This window comes from Papio anubis, chromosome 12 (assembly GCF_008728515.1).
Source record: "Papio anubis isolate 15944 chromosome 12, Panubis1.0, whole genome shotgun sequence".
Taxonomy (NCBI): Eukaryota; Metazoa; Chordata; class Mammalia; order Primates; family Cercopithecidae; genus Papio; species Papio anubis.
In genome coordinates, this window is record NC_044987.1 from 69,805,902 (window position 1) to 69,833,864 (window position 27,963).

The 27,963-nt window shown below is 48.0% G+C and overlaps 1 protein-coding gene across 8 annotated transcripts in view; it reads left to right on the top strand.

Moving 5' to 3' along the window:
• Positions 1-342: 342 nt before the first annotated feature.
• The window catches only part of AMPD3 (adenosine monophosphate deaminase 3), a 55,432-nt gene continuing 27,811 nt past the window's right edge, over positions 343-27,963 (top strand). For 4 of the 8 annotated variants that reach the window (XM_003910228.5, XM_009186604.4, XM_009186606.4 and 1 more), the window contains exons 1-3: positions 592-1,061; positions 10,885-11,110; positions 27,679-27,883. In XM_003910228.5, coding sequence (XP_003910277.1) covers positions 1,040-1,061; positions 10,885-11,110; positions 27,679-27,883 — 453 coding nt within the window. In that variant the 5' untranslated portion in view covers positions 592-1,039. Of the gene's footprint in view, positions 469-591; positions 1,062-3,226; positions 4,827-4,881; positions 5,804-10,884; positions 11,111-27,678; positions 27,884-27,963 lie in introns of those variants that run through there. The other 4 variants (XM_009186603.4, XM_009186602.4, XM_003910227.4 and 1 more) reach the window with 4 other exon arrangements.

The window sequence follows — 27,963 nt, forward strand, 5'->3', positions numbered from 1 at the left end:
GTTGTTAAAACCATGGGAGTGGCTGAGATGCCCAGAGTGGGCCTCGGAGTGGGAGAGGGGGCTGGCACAGTGGGACCCTGGGGTGGGACCACAAAGAAAAGCCAGACCGCGGAGGCAGAGAAGCTGTAGGTACCCAGGTATGTGAAAAATTCGGAGGTGGGGGCCGCGGGTGCCAACTCTGGAAACTGCACTCCAAGAGTTTCAGGAAGGAAAACGTGGTCAGCAGGCTCAGATGCCAGGAAGAGGTGAGCGAGGGAGGCTGCACGGCACCCAGTGGCTTTGGCAACTAGGAGGTCATTCAGACTTTGAGGGGCGGGTGAAGGCAGAGCGCGGAGGGTTGGAGAGGGAGCGTGTGCGTGTGTGTGTGTGTGTGTGTGTGTGTGTGTGTGTGTGTGTGTGAGTGTGTCTAAGTGACCAGAAGAACGCCTGGAAGAAACCGATGCTTGCGGGTTGCTGCAGCTACAGGGAGTAAGTCACCTGCGTGAGGCCGAGACCCCCAGAGTCTCGCCCCGGGAAAAGTTGTGTGGGGAGGGGAGGACGTCGGGTAAGCCCGGGCGGCACGGGGAGCTGTGTGGGAGCCCAGCGCAGTTGAGGTCTGGGAGCCCGGCTGGCATCTGCCCCGGGCTGCGGCGCGGCCCGGCGGAGCCCCGGAGACGGCGGGTGCTTCCGGCCAAGGGCCCTGGCGGCCGCCGCGCCCCTGCTGCTCTCAAGTTTCCCGTTGGCCGCGCGGCCCGGGCGCTTCAGGTAGCCCCTCGGCTCTCTCTGCTCTGCTCCGCGCCCAGGTAGGGCACCGACGGGGGCTACACGCGGCCGGCCGGCTTCCTCCCTGCGGAGGCGGCCCTCCCGGCTCCCGCGGGGCCCGCCCGGCCAGGGATCCGCAGCGCTGCACCCTCTGAACGCCCGGCCCCCGCGCCTGCTGCGGGGCGCGGCCTGGTCCGGCCCCGGCCCTAGCTGGCCTCAGTGCCCGGCAGCCCCGCTCCGTCGTGCCCAGCGCATCCCCTTTGCTCCAGCCCTGCGGCCGTCCCCTTCGGCCCGCGGCATGGCCCTGTCTTCAGAACCGGGTGAGTGCGCGCGCGGCTGCGCGGCTGACCTTGGGCCAGCCCCGCGGACCCTGCGGCCCAGGCGGGAATCGGCAGCACCCTGGGGTCTGAACCGCGGCTTCCGCCTTCCCTGCTCGCAGAGGCGGTGGCGCCGATCCCGGTCTCATCCTTTGCCCTGTCCCCTATTCCTGTCCCTGTCCCTGCCCCTGCCTCTGCGGTGGCCCGAGCCCCAGCAGCCTCAGGTGAGCCGGCAGCATCCCGATTCCCTGGCGGCCTAGAATGGAATCGCAAGGTTTAGAGAAATAAAGGGACCTGGGACTTGCCGCCCCTTAAGCGCCTGGACAAGTTTCTAGGTGCTTGAGGGCTGGCTGGATGTGGACAGCTGAGGTGGACTTCTACCTGGAGACGGAGGATAGACTGGATGATAGGGTGATGAGGTCATTTGAGGCCTTCATCCTTACCTCTTTGGCTGTCTCCTGGCAAGGGAGGTGTACAGCCTTGGGCTCTGGCAGTCTGCTTTCTGCCCTTGATCTTCTGGTAGCTGCTTTGCCAGCAGAGCTGCTAATGGCTGGTCTAGGCTGGCAGAGGTGGTTGGGGAGAGTTTTGAGAGGCCTTGGAATAGGAGAGGCTTGCTAACTAGAGTATCATTTCCTCAAACTGTATGTGGCTGAAAGCTTGATGTCGACACATCAAAAAAGGAGCGGGGCCAAAGCAGGCAGAACAAGGAGGGATTTTAGCATGGTCTTGAGCCCTTGCTGGCTTTCCTCTGGATGTGGTGACCAACATTTGGCCATCGTCATGGAAAAGCTGCCTGCAGCTGGAACCTGCAGAGGAGAAATTCTTTCCTTGGCTGTGCAGCATTAAGGCCGAGTGTTAGTGGAGCCGTTGAGCCAGGCAGACAGAGCCTCTGTCACTTCACACCTCTGGGACTGTTGACAGCAGGTCTGGGGGTAGTTGACCTGGCCTGGCTGCAGCTCCATGGGGCCTGGCTTGCTCTGAAGATGATGGTGTGGGACTGCCCTCTCTAGGAATGATGACTCTTGCATAGGTGGTGGCTGGGAGACTCTTTCACCTCTCAGCCCCATCCTTAGCTCAGCCTCAGTCTTCTAAGGTTCTCCTAGCTCTCAGCTAGGTCGAGAAGCTCTTTGAGAGATAAGGTTTTTATTTTATTTCTTATTTTTTAGTTTTTTGCCTCTACACTGACTGGATCACTCTTCAAATGACCTCAAAATCTGTCTCAGGTGTTGAAAATGTCATGGGCAGATAATATGTAGCCTTCAGGTTAACAGGGAGATACCCTTTCTCCCCTAAAGCTGCCCATTGGCCTCCATGATTCTTCCACCAAGTATAATAATCTCTTAGTTCTTCTGTATGCTGGTTGCATATCTAGGACAACAGACAATTGCTTTGGGCTTTTGATTTGTAAGGAACTGACTGGGGCATGGGAAGATGAGCTCATGCTGGAGTCCTGGCTGTGTATAGTCACTGAGAAGTACCATTCATAGGGGAGAAGGATGTTCCTTCTGCTGATCTGGCTTCACATTTAAATATGTTTTCCTTCTTCCTGCACCCAGGTTATAGAAATGGAGAGTGCCAGGCACATGGTGGTGCTCAATAAATAAGGCTGAATAAAAGGATTCAGTGTCTAGATAAAACTTCATGTTCATTTTCCTAGTTATACTCTCTCGTATCTGATATAATGATAATGACAATGATGTTGGCAGATAATGCTTATAAAACACATACTCTATGCCAGGTACCAGTCTAAACACTTTACATATGCTTGTTGTCATGGTAACCTATGAGATTGGCTTTTTATTATCCCCACTTTATAGGGAATAAAACTGAGCCACAGAAAAGTTATTTAACTTGCCCAAGGTCATGCAACTAAGTGGTGGAACAGGATTCAAATGCAGGGAGTCTAGCTGGAGTTTATTTGTTTGAGATGGCGTCTCACTCTGTCACCCAGGCTGGAGTGCAGTGGCACAATCTCAGCTCACTGCAACCTCCACCGCCTGGGTTCAAGCGATTCTCCTGCCTCAGCTTCCCAAGCAGCTGGGATTATAGGCACCCACTGCCACGCCGGGCTAATTTTTGTGTTTTTAGTAGAGATGGGGTTTCCCCATGTTGGCCAGGATGGTCTCAATCTCCTGACCTCATGATCCCCTTGCCTCGGCCTCCCAAAGTGCTGGGATTACAGGCATGAGCCACCATGCCCGGCCATTATCTTTCTTGATGAGACACAATTTGATTCCATCCTCTTCTGTCTTTTAGAGTTTGTAAGGGGTGCTTAAGTGATAAAAGGGGATGCAATCTAGTCTCTTGGGCAGGAGAAGCAGGCCCTGTGTCTGGTTATCACAAATTGTCTTGATGTTTGTTCGAAATGGAAATAAGGCTTTAGCTTGGGATCAGTGGTCTTCAGTCCACAGAGACATCTTGGCTGCAAGGAGCAGCAACAAGTTACGCTCAAGGTGGAATTGTGAGGTCCTGAGAAGAGCTTGCTCTTCTGGGACAGAACTGTATTTTTCTTCTAAACTGCTCATGTTCTGGAGAGTCTTCCCTCCTTTTGGCTTCAGCAGGACCCTTGGCCATTGTTACAACCTGTGTCATCTTAGTGGAGCTGCTGCTGGTTTCTGTCTGAACCTGATGCAATGGGTCTCATACCTGTAAACTGGGCTCCAGGAAGGCAGCTGTCTCTAAGTTGGAAAATGAAGACTCAAGGTGGAGGGTGTTTCCCAAAGCCCATGCCACAAGATATTAATAGGTGTTTCTTTCCTATGATAGCAGTTCTAGGATGGTCAAATAAGTGGGTTGGGTTAAACAAAGTTAAGCAGCTTTCTTTACTGCAGAAATTCTCAGGTGTTGAATCTGCTAGTAGAAATTGTGCATGAATACCCATAAGGGACTATGGGATGCAGTATTTTCGAAGTCTTCTGACCTTTCATGTTCTGCAGACTGCACTTTGAAAAATGCTTGTTTAGACTAAGGCTAGTTGGGATCTGGTTAAAGGTGCAGAATAAAATTCCCTGAACGTGTTGGACTTAAATCCTTGGGCTGGAATCCTTCCATTGCAGTCCCCACTCTACCTCCCCCTTCCCCAAAACACGAGCAGAAAAAAATCATCTGCCCCTCCTCCTTCTGGCAGAATAGTACTAAGGGCTTGAATTTTTTTCTCATACTGTAAGTTCATTTAATTGTTTAATGAATAAACATTACCTTCCCTCTAGGTTGCTTGTAGCCTGCTGATTGCACTGTTTATGAAACAGCTGTGAGGACAGGTGGGTCATAATCTCTGGGTAGCTAAAGCCCAGCAGCAGCCCGAGGATCATGTGTCAACCCTGTAATACTGCTCTGTGCACCAAGGAATTATGATGTGAGCTCAGTAAGACACAGCCTCACGATTGGACATGCAGAGGTGACTCAGGCCTAAGTCAGGGTTACAGCTAGCCTCCCGGTAAACAACTGACCCATCCTTCCTGGGCTCTTCTCCCCAGGATTTCAACAGCACCACAGAAATAGCCATTTTGCTCATGGTTATTTCCCAGACCCACGCGATTTGCCTAAGTCACTGGGAGGCTGTGTGTCTGTTCTGAGCCTTCTCACTCTTCTGAAGGGCAGATGAAGATCAGAGCTTTGCACCCTGTGATGCCATTTTAATTAACCCTGCTTGGTTTTAGAGGACTACTCCTGTGGGTCACTTGAGGCAGGCTCCACCTTCTCTAGGAGGAGTGGCAGAGTCCAGCCAGCACTCCGAGCTGGAGGCCCATGTGGGAGCCGTGAGCAGCTGTAAGCAGGGGAGGGTTTGGGGTGGGTTCCGGTGGGTCAGTTGGGGTGTACTCCTTTTCTGTGTGTGTGGATGGGGGTGGGAGTTCTGGTAAAGCTTGTCAGGCTTCGCAGTCACCTGTGATGTGGGCTTCTTTCTGGGAAGAAAGGAAGGAGTGGGATGGGGCTGTCAGCTTTTCATCCTAGCCTGCCCCTGTCCGCTGTCTGCCTCTCTGCTGAGGCAGTTCCCGCTCCCTGAGTCTCCCTGCAGTGCTTTCCTGGGAAAGGTGGAAGCAGTTCATGGTCTTTCCCTTCCAGAGGAGGAGGGGATGGAGAAAATTGTATTAGCAACTGGGATTGAAGCTCCCCCTGCCAGTTCTGGGGTGCCCTCGGGAGGGTTGCTTTTGGGGCGGCTTTCTGAGAAGAGGCAAGGCGGGCTGTACCTGAGACAAATCCCCTTGATAAAATGGACCCAGTTGTCTGGCAAGGCCTGAAGCACGTTCAGAACGGAAGCAGCAAAGGTGATTATATCGCTCGTTGCTACTCAGCTTTCAGGAGGAGGCCGGGCGTTAGAGGGAGGCTGTGGCTTATCTCCTGCAGCTGGGCAGGACGGCTGAGTTTACTGTTGTAATGAGGAAGCCGCCGCTTTAGTTTCTTCTTATGAGGGCTGTGAAGAGGGCCAGAACACTACATTCGAGATACCACAGCCATTTTGCCTTAGATAACTGGCATTACCTGGGGGACTTCAGGGGTCTTGGAAATTTTCCACTCATATTCCATTTTCACGAAAGAATTTCCAGCCCAGGCTTTTCCTGCTCTGGCTCACTGCTGCTCACAGATATGCAAAACAGAGACCTCCCACTCCAGCCGGCAGACAGGACCTAGCCAGCTGCACGCACGCAAGCACTGACTCAGCTGAGCCTCCTGGGCGGCAGGCAGCACCTGGCCCGGGTGCATCGCTTGAGTGGCATCTTCAGGACCAGTCATGGAGCCAGGCTCAGGTCTGTGTCGGGGCTTCTGCGAGGGGAGTCTGGCAAGAGTAGCAACCAGCTTCCTTTGTATAAGGAGGGAATTTCAGTGGCACTGGGTTTCCTTTCTGGAGGGAGTGTGGCACCATGAAAAGTTACTGTTTGTTGAAACTGGCAGTGTTTTAGAACTTTCTAACTTTGGGACTCTTCTTCAAGTTCATCGGAACGTGTTGCATGTAACAGTGAGATAAGCTGTATCACTGGCTGACTGATGCTGGTAAATTCACAGCTGAGCCTCCCAAGCCTGCTGGCTTTAGCTGACAAATGGTTGGAAGCCAGGCGCGAACAGGCAGCTGGAGCTGAAGCTCTGCTTGGCATCTGCAGAGTGGGCTTTCCTTGTCATGTCTGGCCTGGCAGGTGTCTGGAGGGTCTGAGAGGAGAGATACTCTGGAGGGACAGGTTGGCAGGTGGTACCTGTCTGCCAAGGACACCCAGAAGGCAGCAGATATGCGGGCAGCTGCTAAGGCCTGCAGCACCCCAAGGGGATTACTTGGTCCATGCTAAGATATGGAATAAATTCTTCTGTTGTTGTTGCCGTTGTTTTTTGCTTTGTTTTGCTTTTTTGAGAAAAGGTCTTGCTCTGTCACCCAGGCTGGAGTACAGCGGTGCCATCATGGTTCACTGCAGCCTCCACCTCCAGGGCTCGAGCAATCCTCCCAACTCAGCCTTCCAAATAGCTGAGACTACAGGTGCGTACCACCACACCTGGCTATTTTTTTCTTTTCTACTTTTTGTAGAGACGAGGTTCCAACATGTTGCCCAGGCTGATCTCGAACTCCTGGCCTCAAGCGATCCTCTTCGGCCTCCCAAATTGCTTGGATTATAGGCATGAGCCACTGTGCCCGGCCTTGGAATGAATTATCTACCAACTATTTAAGACACTGGTCGTAGTTCTGCAGAAGACTTTTACTGGTTCTATAAAACAAAAAGGGTTCCGTAAAACAAAAAGCGTTCTGTATGGTAATACTACTCTCTGATCCTTGATTTTTAATGAGCCTTGTGAATGTGAGTTGAGGGGCTGTGGAATGCAGCATCTCCCAATAACTGACTACAGGACCTGTTTTACCAGCAACAGGTATCAATTTCTTATGGCATCCAGTTTGGGAAAGGTTGATTTAAGCTAAAGAGAAAGGAAGATCTTTTATAGAAAGCTGTGTCCTGAAAAGTATATTTAGTTGATTGGAGCAAGCTAGAAATGCTTTGTGCGCCAATGTGATGGCTCCCACCTATAATCCTAGACCTTTGGGAGGCCAAGGAGGGCAGATCACTTGAGACCAGAAATTCAAGACCAGTCTGGCCAACATGGTAAAACCCCATCTCTACTAAAAATACAAAAATTAGCCGGGTGGGGTGGTGTGTGCCTGTGGTCCCAGCTACTCAGGAGGCTGAGGCAGGAGAATCACCTGAGCCCATGAGGTCCAGGCTGCAGTAAGCTGGGATTATGCCACTGCACTCCAGCCTGGGCAACAGAGACCCTGTCTCTAAATAAATAAATAATAGATAAATGCGTCGTGAACAAACATGGCAAGATCTGGCATAAGAGCCCTCAGACATCAAGGACTTGCTTCCCCCTCCAAATACCCATTGCCAAGGGAGCCTGATTGGGGGTGTCTGAGTCAGGCCTGTGTGTGTCTGAGGGCATGGAGGAGGTAGGAAGGTGCTGGTGGTGGTGGACGGCTTCTGTCCAGGGTAGGAGCTAACGCAGAGATAGGTCTCAATGGTTAAACTCTCTTTGGCCTGGTCTCTCAATAGTGTGGGTTAGGCTGATCTCAAACTCCTGGCCTCAGGTGATCCTTCCTCCTTGGCCTCCCAAATTGCCTGGACAACATGGCAAAACCTCATCTCTAAAAAAAAAAAAAAAATCACCAGGTATGGTGATGCTCCCTCCCTCCCTTTGGCAATTAAGGAGGGAGCCCTAATTGCCAAAACCTGCCAGAAAAAGAAGTTTGATTTGCTTTCCTATTTTTCTCTCATTTCATAGAGTCTTAAGTCTACTCATTTTCTTTCTATTCTCTTTGTGTTTGTTAAAAATGGCATTATAATAGCACTCATCGTGAAAGTAAAATATCCTCTCGCACACAGGCAGCCCTGCCACCTGGTCATTTTGAGTGCGTGAATCTCTTGCAGGTCTTGCCCATAAAGGGATGCATTTTCCTATCACTATAAATAAAGTATGGGTACAGTTCTATGTATTAATTTTTTCATTTACTGTATTTTTATGTTTTTTTTATGTGATTGCACCATCCTCATAATTATAATTCTCATTACTTAACATCTTTTCCAAGTGAGTATGCTCTAATTTGGGCATTTTAAAGCTATTTATGTAAAGAATGCAGGTAAATATCCTTGTGCTTTTTCATTCCTAGGATTCTTTTTTTAAAAGAAATTTCTAGAAGTGGAGTTGCTTAGTCAAATCGTGTGGTGCTTTATGGCATTTGCGGCCTTTTGCCTGGGCCTGTTGGATGTCTTCTTCTGAGATGCAATGTGAGGTTTTGGGACAATGCTCTTGACTTGTGGCCTTGGCATAAGAGGGGGAGGTGAGGATCCAGCTTCATTTCAGCCTGATGGAGCCTCCTGGGTCTGGTTCTTTGTGCTGTTCCAGACTTTCTCTCCCCTGTCACCTCCTTTGATGGCCTCCAGCTTCCCCACTCTCTGCTATCAAGACATGAAAATCTCCACAGTCAGCTCTGTTCCTCTTCCTCTTTGCAGAGGCCAGGCCTCACTGTCTTGGTGTCTGCTCCCCAGACAGTTGTGTGCTGAGAGGTTCTTCCCCACCAGCTCCCTCCCACTTCCCTCATCAGGGAGTGGCAGGTCCTTGGGTCTCAGAGTTAAGGGAGCCACAGACCTCGCTCTGATTGCTTGTTACTAGCCTGCTTTCCTCCTTCCTGTCTGTGTCATGACTTAGTCCCACAAGCCACTCAGACTCAGAGCAGCAAGCCCTCCTCAGGCACCGGAAATCTCTCTGGTACCTAGAATTATGCCACTTAGAGCTGAGAGGGCCTTAGAGACCACTTAGCTCAATCCCTTTATCTCACAGATGAGAACATTGTGAGGCCGGAGAATGCCCCAAGATGGCCTAGTATGTTCCTCTCCCCTGTAGTTGCACTTCTCCCTGCCAGACGGCAGCGGAGATCTGTCTCACCTTCATCCTTGTCTGTCTGGTCCACAAAACCACTTCTCTCTTTAAATCAACCTTAAAGAAACTGTGGTCATAGGTAGATGGGAAACTCCTCTTCCAGAGCTGCTTCCAGCGAGGGTGGCTTGTCGAAAAGTGTGCAGTATTAATCCATTCCACGAGTGTTATGCTAGGGACTGTGAGGAGCCCCTGCCTGGACATGTACATGGACAAAGAGAAGCAGCACAGCATGGTGGGTGAGGGCACAGAGGTGGGAACCAGGTGCCTGGGTTCAGATCCCTGAGCTGAGGATCGGAGAGGAAAGGGATGAGGAAGAAAGGCTGAGAACAGCACAAACCTCTGCTAACTTATTAAAAGTGTGACCCTGGGTGTGTTAGCTCTCTATGCCTTCATTTTCTCATCTGTCAAGTGGGAATAATAAGATTAACTGAGTTATTAAGTATGAAGTTCTTTGCAGAGTATACACACATATATATATATTATTTTTAAAATTGAGATGAAGTCTCACCCTGTCTCCCAGGCTGGAGTGCAGTAGTACGATCATAACTCACTGCAGCCTCAACCTCCCTGGCTCAAGAGACCCTCCTGCCTCAACCTCCCTAGCAGCTGGGATTACAGGCATGCATCACCATACTTGGCTAATTTTTAAAATTTTTTTTAGAGATGAGGTTTTGCCATGTTTTCCAGGCTGGTCTCAAACTTCTAGGCTCAAGAAGTCCTCTCGCCTTGACCTCCCAAAGTGCTGGGATTACAGGCGTGAGCCACCACACCTGGCCCCAGAGTGTACTTTTTTTTTTTTCTTTTTGAGACAGAGTCCCACTCTGTTACCCAGGCTGGAGTGAAGTGGCTCAATCTTGGCTCATTGCAACCACCACCTCCCGGGTTCAAGCGATTCTCTTGCCTCAACCTCCCAAACAGCTGGTATTACAGGTGCCCACCACCACGCCCAGCTAATTTTTTTTGTATTTTTGGTAGAGACAGGGTTTCACCATGTTGGCCAGGATGGTCTCAAACTCCTGACCTCAGGTGATCTGCCCGCCTCGGTCTCCCAAAATGCTGGGATTACAGGCGTGAGCCACTGTGCCTGGCCAGAGTGTACATATTAACTGCTATATAAGTAATTGCAAAAAAGAAAATAAATAAGGAAATGAAGAAAGCAAGCAAGCAAGAATGAAACCCAACCAACCAAGCAGGTGATTAAGGCCAGTGACTGTTAGTAAGGAATCAGTATGCGAGGAGGTAGATAGAGAAAGCTCCTTTGAGAGAGTGAGTTTTCAGCTGGGTAAAGAGTGTTCCTGTCCTAAAACCTTTATTTGCTGTGTCTCATTAGGGGGTTCCAGAGGGTTTGAAACTGCAACAGCAGATTCTTTCTCTTCAGCAAAAGGCCTTGTTTTATGTAATGAAGAATGCAGCTTTGGATTTCCCAGGGCTCTGCTGTAATCTTGTAGGACCTTAGCTATTAAAGCCTTTGGACTTCCCCTCTGTGAAGTTGGGGAGTGAGGTTTGATTATTGTTGCAGCTATAACAGTATTCTCATAGTCTGGAGGAGGGAGAGCTGAACACTCTCTTGTCCCTTCTCAAACATGGGAACAAAGTCAGAGGGCAGGGCTGCCAGGTGCTGCAGGTTCCCTGAGTTTGGGAAAATGGAAGCCCACCTAGTTGAACAGTTCATTCTTTGAATTTTGAACACTTGCTGTCTCCTGACGCGTAAGTGGCCCTACATGCTTCACATCCAGTTACTTATTGAGCTAATTTTGAAACTGGCATGCTGGGTTTGGTCTAGGGAATTCCTAAGTAGACAGTTGACCCCAAGTACCAGGTGGGCCTGGCCCTAACTTCAGTGCCTTCTCCTCCCCGGTGCTGTTGACTCAGGGCATTCCGCTATTCATTAAGTTAATGCTTGTTCTTTCTTTGCTAGCCGAGATGCCGCGGCAGTTTCCCAAGCTGAACATCTCTGAAGTGGATGAGCAAGTCCGGCTCCTGGCGGAGAAGGTGTTTGCTAAAGTGCTCCGAGAAGAGGACAGCAAAGATGCACTGTCCCTGTTCACTGTCCCAGAGGACTGCCCCATCGGGCAAAAGGAAGCCAAGGAGAGGGAGCTGCAGAAGGAGCTGGCGGAGCAGAAGTCTGTGGAGACCGCAAAAAGGTTTGTTCCCAAGGCTTGGTTTTCGTGTACATAGAGTCATGCAGACCCAGGCAGGCTGTGGGTGTGTGTCCTGATATGAGGCACCTCATGGAGACTGGTATGTCCCTGGAGCTGTGTTGGTTTCTTAACCAAGACCACTTAACTCACCTCTTATTTACTGAGGGATGTCTCGGTGCCTGTTACACTGAAAAGATCAAAACCCACTTTGCTGCTGCTGTGTAAAAATACACACCATTTCCAAATGGCATTTCTCTTTCCTTTTTGGAAATTTGAGGATTTCTTAGGAGACAGCAATTGTACTTCTTCTCATCACTTGACAAGCATTTTGCATTACTAATGAATGCAGCTTACTATTTGCCGGGTGCTGTGCTGGGACTGGAGATGTTATAATGAACAAGATAGATAAAGTCCCTGGGTCTAGACAATAATTAAGTAACTGGACAAATTAACTTAAAAATTACAAGTTATGATAAGTGCTGTATCAGTCAGGGTCCAATCAGAAGATCAGAAACCAATGAAGTATTAGAATTGTAATGCAGGGAATTGGTTACACAGGTGATAAAGAGCTGAGAAACCAAACAGGGGAGAGAGAGGCAACTCAGAGATTAGACGCAGTAAGGAGCAGCTACTACCCTGGACAGGAGTGACAAGGAAAGCAGTAGTGTTGCTGGTGGCAAGGTGGGATCGCACTGGGGAAGGTAGAACCGTGGTGGCCTTTCCAGTGGAAACTGGAGCCAAGGGGAAGAGGTGGCAGCTGCAGAGATGCCTCTCAAGGCAGAGATGGAGGCAGGCAATACCTAGCCTGACCCTTCCTGCATGTTCGAGGTTCTCCCAGTGGCTGCCATGGGCCAAACCTAGCCAGAATCCTGCTGGCACCCTTGGGAAACACAGGAGAGGATAAGGAATGGATCTGAGGGCATACAGGCCCAGGAGCAGTGCAAGTGCTATGAAAGGGATGAATAAGGAGGAAAAGGGGTTGGGGGAGAGAGAGGTGGGGAAAGAGAGAGAGAAAATCCTTTTTTAGACTGGAAAGTCAGGGAAGGTCTCTCCAAGGAGGTGACATCTTAGCGGATGCTTCAGGGTATAAAGGAGCTAGCTATGTGGGCTTCCAGGTAGAAGAGTCAGCTAGGGCAAAGGCCTCCCATTTTCTTCGAGGAGGCTCATGTGGTTAGAGGTCTGTTAAAGGAAGAAGTGCTGCGGCCAGGGTTGGAGGACTTGTGGGGCCCAGATCAGACTGGCCTTGTGCTCCCTGATAAGAAGTTTGGATTGGAGTCTAAGTGTAATGAGAAGCCCTCATCCTTTCACAGTTTATCTCACCCCGGGCTCTATCTAAGTTTCCGCCTGGTCTTCCACCCTGCAAACATCAATAGTTGACATGGTAGACCTTTGAACCCTCTCGGACCTAGTCCGTGATCACAGTAGATACTGCCTCAGTTTTAAAGGCAAGTCTTTTCCTGTCTTGGTTATGTAGAAGCTCAGCATTTCCTTAACTCGTTTGGAAAGAAGTAAAAAGCTGACTACTGGTGTAAAGGCAAGAACAGAGCTTCACCACTCATAAGACCAGTGCTTTCCTTCCTTGAAAGGATGGTGAGCCCATAAAGGCAGGAGTCATTGGTGCCATTGGTCAACCTCTGAGTGCCAGCCTTGTGTTGGAGAGGGTGGGGTGGCCCCGGCCCCAGCAGTGTGCTCATCCCTGGAGGGTCAAGAAGAGTATGACTGTAGAGACTCTCAGTCACACTCCATGGGTGGAACAGAAGGGCTGACTTCATCAACTGAATGGTCTGCAGGGCCTTCTGTGTGTTACGAATTGAGCATTTCAGACCCTTAACAATGAGAGGAAAAGGAATCCTGGCATTTTTTATTTCCAGGAACAGTAAGTTTCTAGGACCAGTTTCCACTACAGAGTGACACTGGGCCTGACATCTGCTGAAGAGACCGTGCTCTTTTCAATGCCCAGACTCAGGGCGAAATGAAAACTTTCTTACTCTAAGTCCGAATGGTGCTCTGTGGTTTCCAGAAATTCCCCTGCAAACTTCTCTCCAAAAACTTTGTTCTGTCCTTGCCTAGGCTATGCTGTCTTAGTTTGTATCTGTCTGCCCCATTTGACTAGAAGCTTCTTGAGGACTAGATCCAGTGTGAAACTTAGTTGTTGGTGGGCAGTGGATATCCGGCAGAGGAAGACATCCTGCCTCCTCATTGCCACCACAGACACTACATCAGAGTGGCTGCAATTTCTTGGACCTCTGTGTTCTGCCACTCACTGGCATGCCCTGTGATCTTGGGCAAATTAGGAAACCTCTCTGGGCCTCGGCCTCGTCCTCATCTATAAAGTGCAGATGCTAACAGCTGTCCACTTTATGGGGTGTTGTGAGGAATGAGGGAATCCACAGGTAAAAGGCTTAGGACGGTGTCTGGTTACAGTCCATCCCGAGTAAATGTAAGCGATTTCTCTGAGTTCCTGCTGCTGAGACAGGGAGCAATAGCAACTCCTGCCATTGAATACTTACTGTGGACTAAGTACTGGCCTGTGTAGGTTGGATTCATTCCTTAATTCTCATATCAAGCTTATTAAGTGGATATTCTTAGTATTCTGATTTTGCAGATTAGGAAATGAAGGCTCGGAGAAGTTGAATTTACTTTCACAAAGACACATAGTGAGTAAATGACAGAGCAAGAACTAGAGCCCACATCTTTTGAATCTAGACCCCACACTTCAACCACAAGGCTATCCCCTCTTCAGGCAGGGGTGGAGTCTTCGGTTCCCTGGTCTGTAGACCCTGGAATGACACTAGGTGCTGCTCCCTAGAAAGTAGTTGTTGCTTCTAAATGAACTGGAGGGAAACTGGCCAAAGCTCCTGCTCTGTCCATTAGCTTCTTTCCTGAAAGAAAGCCTGGTGCCTGGACTGTCAGACGCCCCAGCATCCTCTTCTGGGGTCCATGCACACCCAATTTTATCTTTTAGTTTCTCTTCTCACTAGAGGTGCCTTTATATGTAAATGTTCAAAAGTTAACATTTTCATGGAGGACACCCTCTCCCCAGCTCCCTCTCCGTTCGTGGCACCTCCCATCCCATCTCCTATTTATTCTTACTTTACACAGAGTTCTATAATCTGGCTATCTTGTTTCTTATCCTGTGACAGATTTAAAGAAGCAAATTAGAAGTAGAGAGAGAGACTCCTATAGGCAGGGTCACAGAGATGATGTGTGGTGATTATAAGCCTGGGCTTTGGGGTCAGACTTATTGGGTTCAAGTGGCAGCCCTGTCACTTACTACGAATGGCCTTGGTCAAAGCTCTTGACTGCCTGAGCTGGTTTCCTAAACTGCAAAATTGGAATAATAAAAGGACATACCTTGTGAGAATTAAATGAGCTAATACACAAAAAATCCTTAGCACAGTGCTTGGAGCACCATTAATGTTCCTGTTTTGTTATTGTTGTTATTTGACAGTCAACAGTGAGAGAGGAAACAATTACAAAAAGCAGACACAAGAATTTGAAGCACAGTAGTTTAGGGATAACACACCTCTGAGATCATAACTGGATAATACAGTGATAATCCTGAGTCATTGAGAAAACTTTAAATTATGTTCAGCATGCTTTGAGGAAGAATGCAGGAATTACGTATTTTTTTAAGAAGCCAGACCAAAATTGATGTAAAAAAAATTAGGATATAGTTAAGGCTGGCAAGATGGCCAGATAGGAACAGCTCTGGTCTGCAGCTCCCAGCGATATCAATGCAGTAGGTGGATGATTTCCGCATTTCCAACTGAGGTACAGGTTCATCTCACTGGGACTAGTTGGACAGTGGGTGCAGCCCATGGAGGGTGAGTCAAAGCAAGGTGAGGCATTGCCTCACCCGGGAAGCACAAGGGATGGAGGAATTTTCTTCCTTACCCGAGGGAAGTCATGAGGGACTGAGCCTGAGGAACTGTGCACTCTGGCCCAGATACTGTGCTTTTCCCACGGTCCTTGCAACCTGCAGACCAGGAGATTCCCTCTGGTGCCTACACCACCAGGGCCCTGGGTTTCAAGCACAAAACAGGGCAACTGTTTGGGCAAACACCGAACTAGCTGCAGGAGTTGTGTGTTTTTTTTTTTGTTTTTGTTTTTTTTCCTGTACTCCAGTGGTGCCTGGAACATGAGTGAGATGGAATCATTCACTCCCCTGGAAAGGGGGCTGAAGCCAGGGAGCCAAGTGGTCTGGCTCAGCAGGTCCCACCCCCATGGAGCCCAGCAAACTAAGATCCACTGGTGGCCAGATGTGGTGGCTCATGCCTGTAATCCCAGCACTTAGGGAGGCCGAGGCGAGTGGATCACCTGATGTCAAGAGTTTGAGATCAGCCTGGCCAACATGTCTCTACTAAACCCTGTCTCTACTAAACCCTGTCTCTACTAAACATGTCTCTACTAAACCCTGTCTCTACTAAAAATACAAAAATTAGCTGGGTGTGGTGACAGGTGCCTGTAATCCCAGTTACTCAGGAGGCTGAGGCAGGAGAATCGCTTGAACCCAGGAGAAGGAGGTTGCAGTGAGCTGAGATTGCACCATTGCACTGAGCCTGGGTAACAAGAGCAAAACAAGTCTCAAAAAAAAAAAAGATCCACTGGCTTGAAATTCTCACTGCCAGCACAGCAGCAGTCTGAGATCAACCTAGGACACTCGAGCTTGGTGTGGGGAGGGGCGTCAGCCATTGCTGAGGCTTGAGTAGGAGGTTTTACCTTCACAGTGTAAACAAAGCCACCGGGAAGTTCAAACTGGGTGGAGCTCACAGCAGCTCAGCAAGGCCACTGTGGCCAGACTGCCTCTCTAGATTTCTTCTCTCGGGGCAGGGCATCTCTGAAAAAAAGGCAGCAGCCCCAATCAGGGACTTATAGATAAAACCCCCATCTCCCTGGGACAGAGCACCCAGGGGAAAGGGCAGCTGTGGGCACAGCTTCAGCAGACTTAAACTTTCCTGCCTGACGGCTCTGAAGAGACCAGCAGTCCTCCCAGCACAACGTTCAAGCTCTGCTAAGTGTCAGACTGCCTCCTCAAGTGGGTCCTTAACCCCCGTGTATTCCTGACTGAGAGACACCTCCCAGTAGGGGCTGACAGGCACCTCATACAGGAGAGCTCTGGCTGTCATCAGGCAAGTGCCCCTCTGGGATGAAGCTTCCAGAGGAAAGAACAGGCGGCAGTCTTTGCTGTTCTGCAGCCTCTGCTAGTGATACCCAGCCAAACAGGGTCTGGAGTGGACTTCCAGCAAACTCTAGCATAGGGGCCTGACTGTTAGAAGGAAATCTAACAAACAGAAAGGAATAGCAGTCCAATCAGAGACCACATCTGCAGGTCACCAGCATCAGAGACCAAAGATAGATAAATCCACGAAGATGGGGAGGTAAACGAGTGCAAAAAGGCTGAAAATTCCAAAAACCAGAATGCCTCTTCTCTTCCAAATGATATAACTCCTTGCAAGCAAGGGAACAAAACTGGACAGAGAATGAGTTTGACCAATTGACAGAAGCAGGCTTCAGAAGGTGGATAATAACAAACTCCTCTGAGCTAAAGAAACATGTTCTAGCCCAATGCAAGGAAGATAAGAACCTTGAAAAAAGGATAGATGAATTGCTAACTAGAAAAACCAGTTTAGAGAAGAACATAAATGACTTGATGGAGCTGAAAAACACACAGCATGAGAACTTCATGAAGCATACACAAGTATGAATAGCTGAATCGATCAAATGGAAGAAAGGATATCAGAGATTGAAGATCAACTTAATGAAGTAAAATGAGAAGACAAGATTAGAGGAAAAAGAATGAAAAGGAATGAACAAAGCCTCCAAGAAATATGGGGCTATGTGCAAAGACCAAACCTACGTTTGATTGGTGTACCTGAAAGTGATGGGGAGAATGGAACCAAGCTGGAAAACACTCTTCAGGATATTATCCAGGAAAACTTCTCCAACCTAGCAAGACAAGCCAACATTCAAATTCAGGAAATACAGAGAACACCACAAAGATATTCCTTGAGAAGAGCAACCCCAAGACACATAATCATCAGATTCACCAAGGTTGAAATGATGGAAAAAATGTTAAGGGCAGCCAGAGAGAAAGGTCAGGTTACCCTTAAAGAGAAGCCCATCGGACTAACAGTGGATCTCTCTGCAGAAACCCTACAAGCCAGAAGAGAGTGGGGGGCAATATTCAGCATTCTTAAAAGAATTTTCAACCCAGAATTTCATATCCAGCCAAACTAAAATTCATAAGTGAAGGAGAAATAAAATTATTTACAGACAAGCAAATGCTGAGAGATTTTGTCACCACCAGGCCTGCCTTACAAGAGCTCCTGAAGGAAGCCCTAAACATGGAAAGGAACAGCTGGTACCAGCCACTGCAAAAACATACCAAATTGTAAAGACTATCAACACTATGAGAAACTGCATCAATAAGTAGGAAACTGCATTTTGCATAATGGGCAAAATAACCAGCTAGCATCATAATGACAGGATCAAATTCACACATAACCATATTAGCCTTAAATGTAAATGGGCTAAATGCCCCAATTAAAGCACACAGACTGGCAAATTTGATGAAGAGTCAAGACCTATCAGTGTGCTGTATTCAGGAGACTCATCTCACGTGCAAAGACACACATAGGCTCAAAATAAAGGGATGGAGGAAAATCCACCAAGCAAATGGAAAGAAAAAAAAGGCAGAAGTTACAATTTTAACCTCTGATAACACAGACTTTAAACCAACAAAGATCAAAAGAGACCAGGAAGGGCATTACATAATGGTAAAGGGATCAATGCAACAATAAGAGCTAACTGTCCTAAATATACATATGCACCCAATACAGGAGCACCCAGATTCATAAAGCAAGTCTTAGAGACCTACAAAGAGACTTAGGCTCACACACAACAATAGTGGGAGACTTTAACACCCCATTGTCAATATTAGACAGATCAACGAGACAGAAAATTAACAAGGATATTCAGGACTTGAACTCAGCTCTGGACCAAGCTCCAACCCAAATCAACAGAATATACATTCTTCTCAGCACCTCATTGCACTTACTCTAAAATTAACCACATAATTGGAAGTAAAACACTCCTCAGCAAACACAAAAGAATGGAAATCATAATAAACAGTCTCTCAGACCACAGTGCAATCAAATTAGAACTCAGGATTAAGAAACTCCCTCAAAACCACACATATACGTGGAAACTGAACACTCTGCTCCTGAATGACTACTGGGTAAATAATGAAATGAAGGCAGAAATAAAGATGTTCTTTGAAACCAGTGAGAACAAAGACACAACATACCAGAATCTCTGGGACACATTTAAAGCAGTGTGTAGAGGGAAACTTATAGCACTAAATGCCCACAAGAGAAAGCAGGAAAGATCTAAAATTGACACCCTAACATCACAATTAAAAGAGCTAGAGAAGCAGGATCAAACAAATTCAAAAGCTAGCAGAAGACAAGGAATAACTAAGATCAGAGCAGAACTGAAGGAGATAGAGACACGAAATACTCTTCAAAAAATCAATGAATCCAGGAGCTGGTTTTTTTTTTTTGAGAAGATCAACAAAATAAATAGACTGCTAGCAAGACTAATAAAGAGAGACAAAGAGAGGAGAATCAAATAGACACAATCAAAAATAATAAACGGGGTATCACCGCTGATCCCACAGAAATACAGACTACCATCAGAGAATACTATAAACACCTCTATGCAAATAAACTAGAAAATCTAGAAGAAATGGATAAATTCCTGGACACATGCACTCTCCCAAGTCTAAACCAGGAAGAAGTTGAATCCCTGAATAGACCAATAACAAGTTCTGAAATTGAGGAAGTAACGAATAGCCTACCAACCAAAAAGAGTCCAGGGCCAGAAGGATTCACAACCGAATTCTACCAGAGGTACAAAGAGGAGCTGCTACCATTCCTTCTAAAATTATTCCAAACAATAGAAGAAGAGGGACTCCTCCCTAACTCATTTTATGAGGCCAGCATCATCCTGATACCAAAACATGGCAGAGACACAACAGAAAAAGAAAATTTCGGGCCAATATCCCTGATGAACATTGATGTAAAAATCCTCAGTAAAATACTGACAAACCAAATCCAGCAGCACATCAAAAAGCTTATCCACCACGATCAAGTCAGCTTCATATCTGAGATGCAAGGCTGGTTCAACATACGCAAATAAATCAACGTGATCCATCACATAAACAGAACCAATGACAAAAACCACATGATTATCTCAATAGATGCAGAGAAGGCCTTCGATAAAATTCAACACCCCTTCATGCTAAAAACTCTTAATAAACTAGGTATTGATGGAAATATCTCAAAATAAAAAGAGCTATTTATGACAAACCCACAGGTAATATCATACTGAATGGGCAAAAACTGGAAGCATTCCCCTTGAAAACCAGCACAAGACAAGATGCCCTCTCTCACCACTCCTATTCAACATAGTATTGGAAGTTCAGGCTAGGGCAATCAGGCAAGAGAAAGAAATAAAGTATATTCAAACAGGAAAAGAGGAAAGCAAATTGTCTCTGCAGATGACATGATTGTATATTTAGAAAACCCCACCATCCCAGCCCCAAATTTCCTTATGCTAATAAGCAACTTCAGCAAAGTCTCAGGAGACAAAATCGATGTGCAAAAATCACAAGCATTCCTGTATACCAATAACGGACAAACAGAGAACCAAATCATGAGTGAACTCCCATGCACAACTGCTACTAAGAGAGTAAAATAGCTAGGAATCCAACTTACAAGGGATGTGAAGGACCTTTTCAAGGAGAACTACAAACCACTGCTCAAGGAAATAAGAGAGGACAAAAGCAAATGGAAAAACATTCCATGCTCATGGATAGTAAGAATCAATATCATGAAAATGGCTATACAGCCCAAAGTAATTTATAGGTTCAATGCTATCCCCATCAAGCTACCACTGACTTTCCTCACAGAATTCGAAAAAAAAACTACTTTAAATTTCATATGGAACCAAAAAAGAGCCTGTATAGCCAAGACAATTCTAAGCAAAAAGAACAATGCTGGAGGCATCACGCTACCTGACTTCAAACTATACTACAAGGCTACAGTAACCAAAAAAGCATGGTACTGGTATCAAAACAGATATATAGACCAATGGAACAGAACAGAGGCCTCAGAAATAACACCACACATCTACAATCATCTGATCTTTGACAAACCTGGCACAAACAAGCAATGGGGAAAGGATTCCCTATTTAATAAACGGTGTTGGGAAAACTGGCTAGCCATATGCAAAAAACTGAAACTGGACTCCTTCCTTACACCTTATACAAAAATTAACTCAAGATGGATTAAAGACTTAAACATAAGACCTAAAACCATAAAAACCCTAGAAGAAAACCTAGGACATTCAGGACATAGGCATGGGCAAAGAACTTCATGTATAAAACATCAAAAGCCATGGCAACAAAAGCCAAAATTGAGAAATGGGATCTAATTAAACTAAAAAGCTTCTGCACAGCAAAATAAATTATCATCAGAGTGAATAGGCAACCTACAGAATGGGAGAAAATTTTTGCAATCTATCCATCTGACAAAGGGCTAATGTCCAGAATCTACAAAGAACTTAAATTTACAAGAAAAAAACAACCCCATCAAAAAGTGGGCAAAGGATATGAACAGACACTTCTTGAAAGAAAACATTTATGCAGCCAACAAACATATGAAAAAAAGCTCATCATCACTGGTCATTAGATAAATGCAAATCAAAACCACAATGAGATACCATCTCATGCCAGTTAGAATGGCAATTATTAAAAAGTCAGGAAACAACAGATGCTGGAGAGGATGTGGAGAAATAGGAACGCTTTTACACTGTTGGTGGGAGTATAAATTAGTTCAACCATTGTGGAAGGCAGTGTGGCGATTCCTCAAGGATCTAGAACTAGAAATGCCATTTGACCCAGCAATCCCATTACTGGGTATATACCCAAAGGATTATAAATCATTCTATAAAGACACATGCACATGTGTGTTTATTGCGGCACTATCCACAATAGCAAAGACTTGGAACCCACCCAAATGTCCATCAATGATAGACTGGATAAAGAAAATATGGCACATACACACCATGGAATACTATGCAGCCATAAAAAAGGATGGGTTCATGTCCTTTATAGGGACATGGATGAAGCTGGAAACCATCATTCTCAGCAAACTAACACAAGAAGAGAAAACCAAACACTGCATGTTCTCACTCATAAGTGGGAGTTGAACAATGAGAACACATATACCCAGGGAGGGGAACATCACACACTGGGGCCTGTTTGGGAGTGGAGGGCTAGGGGAGGAATAGCATTAGGAAAAATACCTATGTAGGTGACGGGTTGATGGGAGGCAGCAAACCACCATGGCATGTGTAACAAACCTGCACGTTCTTTACATGTACCCCAGAACTTAAAGTATAATTTAAAAAAAAGAAAAAAATTAGGATATAGAGGGAACAAACATCATTGAAAAATTTGGCTATCTAGGACAGCCACTTCCCTAGAATGTTTTGAGTGAAATTGAGAAACATATGTGCATTATGAACTGAGCACATAGCACAGCTAAAGTGTTGCTAAGTCACTTCATTTTATGACGCTTGTGAAAATAAGAATGGGGAACTTTTTAAAAATTCAGGGTCATTGACAAAGGAGCTTCATTTGAAATAGTCAGTTTATCCCCTTTTAAAGTTAGGGAGAGATTGGGCTGGGCACAGTGGCTCACGCCTGTAATCCCAGCACCTTGGGAGGCCGAGGCAGGTGGATCACCTGAGGTCAGGAGTTGGAGACCAGCCTGGCCAACATGGAGAAACCCTGTCTCTACTAAAAATATAAAAGTTAGCTGGGTGTGGTGGCACACGTCTGTAATTCCAGTAACTCGGGAGGTTGAGGCAGGAGAATCGCTTGAACCTGAGAGGCAAAGGTTTCTGTGAGCCAGGATCACCCCACTGCACTCCAGCCTGGCTGAGGGAGGGAGACTCGGTCTCAAAAAACAAAAAAAAAAACCAAAAGAAACAAACAAAAAACAACAACAACAAAAAAAAACAGGGAGATTGGGAAGCCAAGGTGGGTGGATCACTTGAGGCCAGGAGTTTGAGACCAGCCTGGCCAACATGGCAAAACCCCGTCTGTACAAAAAATACAAAAATTAGCTGGGCGTGGTGATGTGCGCCTATGGTCCAGCTTTTTGGTAGGCTGAGGCACGAGAATTGCTTGAACCCAGGAGGTGGAAGTTGCAGTGAGCTGAGATCATACCACTCCATTCCAGCTTGGGTGACAGAGCCAGACCCTGTGTCAAAAAAAAAGTAAAAATAAAAATAAAGTTGGGGAGAGAGATTGTAACACTTAAGTTAACAGATAGTACAGATTATACTTCATTTTGATCTATGTGTCTTTAGGGAGGAAGGGCAGCTGGGAAGGATTGAGGAAGGGAGAAGCAAAGGTGAGTGGCAGAAGATGAGTGGAGATTACAGTAGGCCAGGAGGGGTTGGGGGGAAGGGAGGATGGAGAAGGACGGGGTAGGTTTCCAGAGGGGAGCTCAGGGAGAGAGACAGGGTGGGGCTGTGGGTTTCCACACCTGACTGGCTGCAAAGTGTGAAAATCAAAGTTACACCCACCTGGCCAGGATGCTGGTCATCTGGCTGTACATGCAGAGTGAGGGGTCTCTGTGGGCCCCTGCTCTCTGTAGGGACCCCTTTTATAGTACCCATCGTGCAGCATATTCTCCAGATAGGCTGGGACCTCTGGTCTCAAGTACAGAGGAGGTGCCACCTCCTCTTAGTTCCCTCCTTAGATGGGGGTCCCAATTCCAAGTGAGCCCATGCAGGGACAGCAGTAGCAGTGTGAGCCTGTGGAAGTGGAGGATGCCTGTCCCACCTAATGGCATTCAGATTCCCAGTATTCGCAAAACCCTGTGCTGGTTTGTGACTCCTGATTCCAACCTTTAGCGTAACAATTCTCATGTGGAGGGGCTGCCAGAATGGGCTGAGTGTGCGTGGGGGAGGAGTTCAAACCAGCCTCCATGTTCTGAAATGTCCCCCCTCTGACCCCGTTGCTCCACTGCTCCCACCCCAGTCTGGATTAAGTGCCTCCTCTGGGGTCCCAAAATATCCAGGCCATCTCATTACCCCAACCACATTGTATGATAATCTGTGGAAGGGTCTGGGTTCATCTCGGCCATCAGTCAGCCCCTGGAGGCAGGAGTTATATTTTATCTACTCCTCTACCCCCAGGGCCTGGCACACAGTAGTTTATTGAATGAAGTGGGGTCCAGGTGTGGCCCCCGGCTCATAGTGCACATATGAGAGCCTGGTGAAAGGTTGGCTTCAGTGCCCTTCCCTGCCTGTTAGTCATCTGGACAGACCACACAGGGCAGTGGGCTTCAGATGGCCCCTGGGAAGATGCTGGATATTCTCTAGGAGAGCAAGGAGGGCCAGAAAGGCTCCTCACTTTAGCATATGAGTGCTATATAGGGAAGACCCTGGGAGCCTGATTACCCAGAGTGGAGGACGGCTGGGGAGTGGAGCAGAGTAAGGGAGGGGACTTAGTGACTGTCAGGGGCAACCAAGGGCCATAGAGCAGGTGGAGCACCAGACAGGTGCTGGGAGGCGAGATGCTGTAACAACAGCCCAGGTGACCTGATCAACTCTTTGTCTTGTGGACCTGGTTAGCAAGAATGTGCTTGTGCGTCAGGAGGACCATCTATTTCAGGGATGACAAAACTGCTTCTGGCCCTTTGAGCCCTCAGGCTTGGCCTGGAGCTGGTGTCCTCACAGCCCCACACTCTGCCGGCTCCTTGGCAGGAGTGTGCTTCTGCCAGGTGCAAGTGTGGGTGGGGGAAGGAGGGGGTGTGCCAGCTGTGGCCCAGCAAATGCTGGTGCCCCAGGGGCTAGTGCAAGGTGCAGCAGGTGAGACAGTGGACAGACAGACCTTGGCCCATCAGAAGGAAGTACTTTCTAACAGGGGCACCAGATCAGTTTTGTTCACACACACACTCATAGACACACTCACTCACTGTATTAGTTTGCACTTCTATACAAATACCTGAGACTGGTAATTTATAAAGAAATGAGGTATAATTGGCTCATAGTTCTGCAGGCCGTACAGGAAGCATGGCAGCATCTGCTTCTGAGAAAGCCTCGGGGAACTTTGACTCATGGTGAAGGCAAACTAGAAGCAGCTGTCTTACATGGTGGGAGCAGGAGGAAGAGGCAGCGAGGGTGGGTAGGGGAAGGTGCTGCACACTTTTAAATGCCCAGATCTCATGAAAACTCTATCACTAGAACAGCACCAAGGAGATGGTGCTAAACCATTCATGAAGGATCCACCCCCATGATCCAATCACCTCCCACCAGGCCCCACCTCCAACACTGGGGATTACAATTGCACATGAGATTTGGGCAGAGACATGGATGCAAACCATGTCACGCACGCACCCTCTGACACTTACACCCACACACCCAGTCACTCAGCTCCAACCCTCTGCCTTTACTGGCTGGGCCTTGGTTGTATAGAATGGATGCTAGATTTGGGCCTAGGGGAGGTAGAATTTCTAAAATGGCCCACACAGATGTCCCTCCTTAATCTCCAGATGCGGTGAATAAGATGAGTGAATATCATCACTCCTGTAATGATGTTATGGAACATGGCACAACTGACCTTAAGATGGGGGTTTATTGGTAGGCCTGATTTAATCCCATGAGCCCTTAAAAATAGAGAGCTTTCTGAGAGTAGGAGGGGAGGGCAGAGAGAGTCAAAGCAACAGCATAATGACCACTCTTGGCTTTGGAGATGAAGGGGGCTATGTGCAGGGATTGGCATGAGGTCAGTAGGAGTTGAGAGTGACCCCTGGTCAAAGCTAGCAAGCAGCCTGGGACTTCAGCCTTATGGCCACTAGACCTGAATTCTGCCAACAACTGGAATGAACTTGGAAGTGAATTCTTTCCCAGAACCTCCAGACAAGAGCACAGTGTGGCTAACATCTTGATTTTGGCCTTTTGATACCCTGAGCATAGAGCCCAGCCAAGCCCACCCAGACTTCTCACCTATAGAACTGTGAGCTAATAAATGGCTGTTGTTTTAAGCCATCAAGTTTGTGGCAATTTGTTCTGCAGCAATAGAAAACAAATCCAGGGTCATCCTTGGGCTCCACACAGCTTTTCCAATTTTCTGAGATACAAGCTGTGGTTAACTTCCAGTTCTTCCAAGCCCAAGGGGAGTGAGCCCTGAGGAGTTCGCCCATCTGTGGCTAAACCAATCCCTCGTGCCTGCAAAGTCTGAGCTCCTGGCCTGCAGATGCTCATACGTGACAATCTGGAGCTCATCTGAAGACCAAGGTTGTCGCCATAATGGATATCCCCAGGAAGGAGAATTCTTTGGGCACCAGTTTGTGGGGCCTAACTTCCTCACTGGGGCAGAAGAACATTCCCAGGATAAGCCTGGCAGGCCGTTGGCTTAGGCAGCCTCCCAGCATTTGGGTTGTAGTGTTTGTGTGTGTGTGTTTTAACCTTTCTTAGCTGTTGCTCACCTTAGATCTCACCTGTTGCTTCTTGTTGGTAGGGCCAGACCTCAGGCAGCCTTGGCTAAGGCATTTGGGGGTGAGGTTGCATGGAAATAAAAACAGCGATCTGGCAGGCATTTGAGTGACACAGAAACCAGAATCTCATGCGTCTCAGCTGAGGTCAGAATGTGTTGGGGAGCCCGAAGTAATGGCTCTTCCTCTGGGTGTGAACATCCAAAAGATGCCAAAGGGAGAACCTCATCCTCAAGGTGAATCCACCTGTGAGGAGTGACTGACAAGGTGGCATCCCTGGGGCAGGATGCTTGACTGAGCTCCGTTTGATGGAGGACAGACCAGGGAAAGCTGAGGCTGGGGGCTCCCAGGGCTCAGGTTGAGTTTCCCGAAGCAGCCCAGTGCGTCTCTTAGCAAGACCAGAGGCAAGGGGAAGGTAAATTCCTGAAAAGGAGCCACCTCTGTCTTTCAGGTTAAAATAGCCTTGTCCCAAAGATGTGATAACACGGTGTAGGCAGGTGAGAACCAGAGGACCATGGCAAGCACTGGGTGTGTAAACACAGGAGGAAAACTGTGGTTCTTGAAAATTCGTCAGTGAGGAGACCTGGCCACAGGCCAAGAGGAGGAGAGCTGCTTCCAGGTGAGCCCTGAAACCTATTTGGGGATCAACCGATTTCTCCAGGCCTGTAGGTATCACACTAGTACCTGGGGAGGAGAAGGGCTCTGGTGGGTCACAGTTGTTACTGAGTCCTTGCTAGTGGCTGTGGTTGTGGTAGAATAAGCACTTAGGAAGCTACTGGGCCCATGGCACAAGGTAGGGCAGGTAGTTAACTGGTTTCTGGCATTGGGCACTGTGTGCTGGCACCGTGGGGAGGCCGGGTTCCACTGGAGGCAGAAAGAAACACGAGGTGGGAGAAGAGTACTGATGGCCTCATCTTAATGCTGGGTAATTCTCTTCCTGCAGAAGAGACTTGTGGTGACGTCATGTGATGTCTATTTCATGAATGAGGAAGGTGGAGTCATCACAAATCAGCCTTGCAAATAAGCATGGGCTTGTGGCATTTTAAACCAACCTTGGGCCCAAGAGCCAGTGTACTCATCTTTTGGTGCCAAGGCAACAGGTCCAGAGGGACCTGCATTTGGTGCTGATCAATCCCTCTCCCCAAACAGAGGTACATATCTGTGCTTGCTCCAGCAGCGGCAGCCAGGATGGCACATGGCAGGCTAGAGGAGGGAGCAGCAGGGGGGGAGGCTGGATGGAGCAGCCACTGTGCCGTGTGACTTTGTGCCAGCCCTTTCCTATCTCTGGGAAAGTGTCTGTGAGAAGCAGGCTGATCTTGTAGATCTCCTTGGCACCCAGTAGGTCTGCTGCCCGCCATGGGGCCTATGATGCCTGTAAGCTTGGATGGCGGTCGCTAGTCCACGGGGGTCCTGAGCACTCTCTCTACTCCTTCTTCGTAAAACAAGGAGATCGGACTCATTGAGCATCCCTGTCTCTTCTGGCTCCAATGCCCCAAATGTCTAACTGTGTGAAATGCAGTGTGCTTGTCTCTCTGTGACCCTATTCCTGGTCCTTTCTGAGACTGTTCATATGTTGGGACTGAGAGTTTGTGTTATCTGAAGCTAGCATGCTGTCCACACTGTGGGGAAAGCCCACATGATTTGCTATTGTCCTCCCCTCTAGTGCCCTGTGGTTTTAGAGCCTATGCAGTGTGGTCTGCCATTTGTCTGTCTGTCTCCTGAGGCATTTGCCTGCTTTAATCTTCTGTGGGCTGTGCAAACAGCCCTGAGTGGTGCATGGTGACCACAGGTAGGGGTGTCTGGAGGGCTGTGTTCTATCTCATGCAGACATGTGTAAGAGGAAGGCATGAATAATTAGAAACTTCTTAATGGTAGGGCCAGCACCAGTGATTGATCATAGCAAAATTCTCCTGCCACACACATAGCAAAGAGTCTTTATCACTCGCCCCAATTAGCTGCTGATGTCTCCCACTTTTCCTTGTCCTTGGCTCTTAGAAAGAAAAGTTTCAAGATGATTCGGTCCCAGTCCCTGTCTCTGCAAATGCCGACACAGCAAGATTGGAAGGGCCCCCCGGCAGCCAGTCCGGTCATGTCTCCCACAACCCCTGTGGTCACTGGAGCCACTTCCCAGCCCACGCCAGCACCCTATGCCATGCCTGAGTTCCAGCGGGTCACCATCAGCGGAGATTACTGTGCCGGGGTAAGGCGTCGGTGGGAGTGTTGAATGTGCCTTGCGTGCAGAGGCCAGGGGCCCCATGGGCCACAGGGTCGTGCCCACCT